General features: G+C 51.6%; 1 protein-coding gene across 1 annotated transcript in view; it reads right to left on the bottom strand.

The window, feature by feature from the left end:
• The window catches only part of LOC102380076 (zinc finger protein 883-like), a 21,044-nt gene extending 16,532 nt beyond the window's left edge, over positions 1–4,512 (bottom strand). Inside the window, 5 exon segments of the mRNA XM_025195685.1 lie at positions 2,900–2,985; positions 2,987–3,018; positions 3,729–3,830; positions 4,212–4,290; positions 4,448–4,512. Of these exon segments, the coding sequence (XP_025051470.1) occupies positions 2,900–2,985; positions 2,987–3,018; positions 3,729–3,830; positions 4,212–4,250 (259 nt within the window). The 5' untranslated portion in view covers positions 4,251–4,290; positions 4,448–4,512.
• Positions 4,513–6,200: the final 1,688 nt, after the last annotated feature.

Here is a 6,200-nt window from a genome sequence, read left to right as displayed (position 1 = left end):
AAAGAGTGTGGTGCAGAGCAACAAAAATGATTAGAGGCCTGGGAAGCATCACTTATCCTTGTAAAGATGGAAGAACTAGCGTTATTTAGCCTGGAAAAGAGAAAAAGGGCGGGGGGGGGCGGAATTGATAACAGTTTTAAAATGTCTGAGGGGCAATTATAGAGAGGATGGAGTTGGGTTTCTCTCTGTGGCTGGAGGGGAGACCATTGCTCCTAATGTTGTCAAGATGAAGCAGACAAAATTTAGGTTGGCAATTAATAGGAAATTTCTGACTTATGTGGATGCTCAAGCATTGAAACAAGCTACTTAGAGAAGTTGTGGAATCTCCATCTCTGAGCATTTTCAAGAGCAGGTTGGATAGACACTTGGCTAGGATGGTATAATCAAGGACGATCCTGCCTTGATCACCCTACGTGACCTCGTGGGGCTTCTTCCAGCCCTACTTTACCACGATCCTAACACAGACATAAGAGAACCACAAAGAATCATCAATAATCAGTCTGGTTTTAGAAAAGGAAAGAATGAAGGACATCCTCAGACACATTTAAGAAAAGTACAGAGAATAAACACTCTACATAATCTTTGTAGATTTAGAACAGCCGTTGTAATTCTTTTTTAGGCTCAAGGTACCTATCTGAAAATCTCAGCTCTTAAATTTTCACTCAGTTTTGATTACAGAAAATGAATAGAGCAATTCTTCTGTTGCAAAGAGCTCAGAAAGACCACAATTGGTCACAGTATTTTTAACAGGAAGGATTCCTATTTGAAATACCTGGGATTATCATGTGAATCGCGTCTGCTTAAATGTCCTGTGACATCCTGTAGCAGAGTGCCTGAGGGGCTCTGTCACTTTAGGAGAGCAAGAGCCCAGGCACAGCAGGGCAGGCAGGAAGGTCACAGCTGCAGTTGGGTTGCCAGTGATCAGTGAATAGGATTAATTAGGAGAAACCTTCAGACAGCCAGAGGAAGTCAGCTGACCAGAAGAGGGGTGGGGTCTGGGGAATATAAAGTAGCTCTAGAGCAGGGGCAGGCAATTATTTTGGGCACAAGGGCCACATGACAGGCAGCCCAGAGCAAATAAATATTAATTTTCTAAATTTTTAGGAGCCCTGCGGGCCAGACAGAATGGCCTGTTGGGCCGCATCCAGCCCCTGGGCCGCATTTTGCCCACCCCTGCTCTAGAGACTTGCTGGTCAGTCTGGCCCTGGGGGAAAAAAAAACAGAGGGAGGTCTGCAAAGGTGCCTGTGAGATAGAAGCCTTGCGAGTATGCTAGGCCCTCCATCAGCCAGAGCTGAGGACTAGCAAAGGATTTAGACCCAGGATTGGGGCTAGTGGTTTAGTTAGAGCCAGAAGGGCTTTTATTTGTCTTTTGACTATAGTTTGAGTCCAGGAAGGCTCAGAAGCCCTGATCTAGGGTGGGTAGGGCTTGCGTTTGATGTTTTGATTCCAGAGGTTTGGGGGTATAGGAGTGGTTACGGTGGTCCCATAGTGCCCACAGGGGAGGTGCTGCAGCCTGACATAGAAACGGAAAGCAAAGAAAGCAAGGCAAGAAATGGAATACCCCAAAGCTTGGTCAGGGTCTGTGAACTAAAGCCAGAGGGCTCAGCTAGAGCAAAAAGGCGGAGGCTGAGAGGCTGAAGCCCAATGCTTCAAAAAATGATAGGTTTGCTCTTAGACCCTCTGGCAGTCTCCCTCCTAAAAAACCTTGACATTAAAGTGAGTAAAAGAAGTGAGGGCCCCTAAAGTTAGAGCTGAGGAAGTTTGCATGGCTTCCAAGGGGTGTCACAGCTGCCCCTGGGGCCCCAAATGCTTACACAACCCAAGGCATCCCTGAAAGGATCTCAAAGCATTGCAGGGTGCCATGGCACCCTGGCTGAGAATCACTCGTCTAGAAAAAGCATTTGAAGAGATCCCAAAGGAAGACCTTTAGTGAAGCTAGACAAAGTAGAAAGCACCAGTAAAGTACATCTGACTAGTAAAAAGTATGTACATTTTACATACCAAACTGACCAGAAAAGCACCTGTAATAAGGAACCTTTGGATGCGAAACTGGTTTTCACTAGGGCTCTGTATTCAGAGCACTTCTTTTTATCACAGTAATGGAAGTCTTTGGAGAAAAACTGCACTGTGGATCTTATTTTGGGAGATTGCCTGCAAATATTCTAAAATTTTAGAAAGGCAAGAACATTTTATAGACTGGTACAGTCATCTGGATGGCATAGGTCTTAAGTAAATACAGTGAAGACAAAGTTAGTGGTCTTTGGAGCTGGAGATATAAAAAGGCACATGTGCAGAAACTTACAGAAATTCCTTGTTAAAAGTACTTGGGTTTTATCATGCATAAAAATATCCCTAGAGGCTGAGCTGAAGACAGGGAAAAAAAAAAACCAGATGCTGATAAAACTTCCATGGATTTAAGCGGGTTTGTAACCAAAGAGAAGTGGATCAGACATCACTGAAATGCGCATTCAAGGATAGTTAAATGTTTGAACAGATACAACAGGAAAGAGAATGAGGAAGTAATAATGCGAAAGAGAATGAGGAAGGGAGTAAGAACAATTCCCCAAGAACAATTCCTTGGTGTATAACTATGAGCACTGGAGTGAAAATGGTGTGGACATGCTGGGAAGAGAGAAAGAGATCATCTTGCAAAATAACTGCTGAATATGGGAGCACCAGGATTTAGACCCAGAGGAGGAGGCTGGCTCAAATTAAGGAGGATATGAAAATTCATGAAGCACAGCACAGGCCTGATAAATGACAGAGTAGTGCAGAGACAGCAAATTTAAACCATCATCCCAACTTTCATGAGAAGATTGTAGAAGAACAGAACCAGAAAAGGAAAGGAACATTTCTAAGCTCACATAGCTCTGGGGTAAGCAAGAAAGAGAACCTTACCCAGGGAATCAAGGGTTTGGTAATTCCTCAGCATCTGGTCCCGGTAAAGCACCTTGTCTCCATCTTCCAGCAGCTCCCACTCTTTCGTACACAGCCACGTCCTCGAAGGCCTCCCGGAGCTGAAGTCACAAGCAATACACACTCAGCCCGTTACTCTAGCCTTTCCAACCCCCACAACCCCGATTCTTATGTGGCACTACAAGGAGTTGTTAGCATGGCTATAAATCTTCCCACCCTTCTGCATAGATGGTACAGTAAAGCCCTTGATGTGGCTACAGCACAGAGTATGTAGGGGGCACTGTTATCAAAACCAAACCAGCAATAGCAACCCAAAAACGTATCCTACTTTACCAGACATCTCTCCAGGGAACCCCAGGGCCTAACCTGCTCTGAGCTTCAATCTGCACCAAGAAGATGCTGGATAGGAACGAACAAGTTCTCAACCCCTGGCTTTAGCAAAGTCTGGTATGCACAGCTCTGCTGCGAGGACTGTGCTTCTCTCCTTCAGCTCATGTTATGGCACAAGCCATGTAGACATTAGGAGATGCTGCCATCATCACTGCACCAACAAACTCTAGGGCAGACAGCTCACGTCTCCCCCTAGGGAAGCAGTTTTCCTGGCAGTGGCTCACAGGGAGAACCCTCGTGCCTGGGCAAGGTGATCCCAGCCATTTATCCTTCTTGCCCAGACACCTCCCCAGGAAACCCCAGGGCCTTACAGCAGCATCAGGAGTCTCCCTGCGCTTCCCACATGGCTCTGGCTCCATAGGGCTCAGGGAATTTACTGCCCCCCGAGAAAGAGAGGGGTCTCCCTGTTGATGTTTTCTACCTGAACCGGGGCTGCTGCAGCCATCCCCGCCGCGTCCTGCAGAGCGGGAACGAGGGGCAGGAGGAGCGAGGCGGCAGGAAGCGGGGCTGCGGATCCTCTTGGCTGCCGGGCAGAAAACAACCTGGGACGAGAACAAAAAAGGCAGCGCGGCGTAGCACACAGACACGACCGCCCGACAGGAACCGCAAAGCGGCCGGATTCCCTCGGCGCGAGTCACCCCCCGAGGCTGTGCGGAGAGCATCGTCTCCAGGGACGCGTTCGTTACCCCCGCGCCAGGGGACCAGGCCTGGGATTCACTTCGCTTTCTCCTCGCGCACTGAGTCCACCCGCCCGACGCCGGAGGGACCCTGCCGGTCTCACGCCCCGTTGCCCCTGGCACGGGCAGCTCACGCGTGTCTCCCCATGACGGCTGTCTGGCATTGCGCAGACGGGTCTGCTGCAAATTCTCCGCACATGAAACCGCACGAACAATGCGGTACTCACGTGGCAGACGGAGGAAGGCTCCTGCAGACGTGACAGCATCAGGCACAGAATTGGGGACAGGCGACAAGCGCTTCAGAGGCTGCAAACAATGACACATGTATGTTGCAAAACACTGTCTTGATGACGCAGGCGTCTAGCACGACCGCAACGCCGGCAGCTGCGCACAGATAGGGCACAAACCACCCCTCCCCTCCCGTCCCATCCCATCCCATCCCCCACCGCAGCCCCGCGCCCACCCGCACTGCCGCGTCCGGGCCGCAGCTCGGGGACAGCCCGCCCCGCGCCAGCCAGCCAATGGCTGCGGCACCGCCCTTCCGTCACGGACGCAGGGCGCCACGATTGGACATTACCAACGCCGCTCAGCGCCGCGCAGCCAATCGCAGCTGGGTGGGGGGGAGGTGTCTAGACGTTCGATCCCTACTGCAAAGCCGGCGGCCGCTCCCTGCCCGCCTTCGGGTGATGTCACGGCGCGCGATGTCACCGCGGATGATGTCACGCTGGATGATGTTCCGGGGCGTTCCCTACGCTGCTGGGTGGAGGCAGGGCGGAGATGAGGGTGAGGCTCCTTGTGCTGCTGCTTGGCTCTGTCCAAGAGCCCCCGACCACACTGGGGCACAGCGCCCGCCCGAGTCTGGGCAGGAGGGGCAGCTCCCTCTGTGCCAGGGGGTCGCGCCTCCCACACCCATGCATGCGGCCCGGGCACTGCAAAGAGCTGGTCCTGCGACGCTCTGTTCAGTGAACGCACAGTATAAGAGAAAAAAAGGGTTCAAAGGGACCTCAGGAGGGCACATTTATTTAGTCCAGCCCCCTGCCGCAAGCAGGGCCAGCCCCAACTCCATCATCCCAGGAAAGGTTTTCTCCAGCAGGGTCTTAAAAGTCTCCAAGGACAGAGATTACATCCCCTCTCTGCATAACCAGTTCCAGTGCTTCCCCACCCTCCCAATGAGAAAGATTTTTCCAATATACAACCTCAACTGCCCTTGCAGCAACTTGAGACAATTGCCCTTGTTCTGTCATCTGCCACCATGGCCTTCTGCCATGGAGGAGACCCGCAGTCCTGCAGTGTCGGAGATGTGCGTGCGAAGCATAAGAGGGGGGCCAGCATGTCTGCCTCACTGTGGAATCAGAAAAAATATATGCCTTAAACTTTGATTATTTTAGTTATAAGATGACATAACCGCTTTGTGGAGAATTGCTGGCTCTGTATAGTAGAACAGATAAGAGAAAGTGTTTGTTCTTTGTAACTCCTCTGCAACTGCTTCGCTCACCGCGGCCTTGAAGATAGCAAAAAGTATGTACAACTCTGATTTGCAGGTGCAAGAAGGAGGTTTGTGAACTAACCTCGCCTCCCCCATTAGTTCCCATCCTGATTACAGCAAAGAAATAATGAAGTAATGTTATAGCCGCTTTTCATGCTAATTTCACTATATGATCACGTGAGTTGTAAGCAACTGTTAAAAAGTATATAAGCCTCCTGATTTTGCTCTTGGGGGGGGACCCCTTCCAAGTGCTTGGAGATCCATGTCACTTTGGAGTCCCCCCTACAGCTGTAGTTTCTTTTGAATAAAAGCTTCTGCTGACCTGACCCAAAAGTATGCTGCGTGTGTTTCCACGACACCTCCCTGGCCAGGGTGGGAAGGCGGCTGGGGCACAGCTGGCCTTGCAGGGCGTGAGCCGAAGGCAGGTGGCCTGGCCCAGGCTTTGCCCAGGGCCCCCACAGGGGCTTGGCGCCACGTGTGCTGGGGCTGGGCTCGAGTGGAGGGGCTGGCTGGCCTGGGACTCCCGCCCGGGGCTGCCTTGCCTCTGGGCTTTGGAGGCCCAGGGCCTGGGGCCTAGGCTGTGCAGCCAGGGCTGGAGGACCTGGCAACGGGGTGCGTGCCAGAGGCGTGGGGTGGAGGCCGTGCTGCCTACGCTCTGCGGGCTGGTAGCTGTGGCCGAGAGGTTAAGGCAATGGGCTTGAAACCCATTGGGGTCTCCCTGCACAGGTTC

Source organism: Alligator sinensis, unplaced genomic scaffold (assembly GCF_000455745.1).
Source record: "Alligator sinensis unplaced genomic scaffold, ASM45574v1 scaffold2521_1, whole genome shotgun sequence".
NCBI classification, from domain to species: Eukaryota; Metazoa; Chordata; order Crocodylia; family Alligatoridae; genus Alligator; species Alligator sinensis.
The sequence above is the reverse complement of the archived record's forward strand: the minus strand, read 5'-3'. Positions and strand labels throughout refer to the sequence as shown.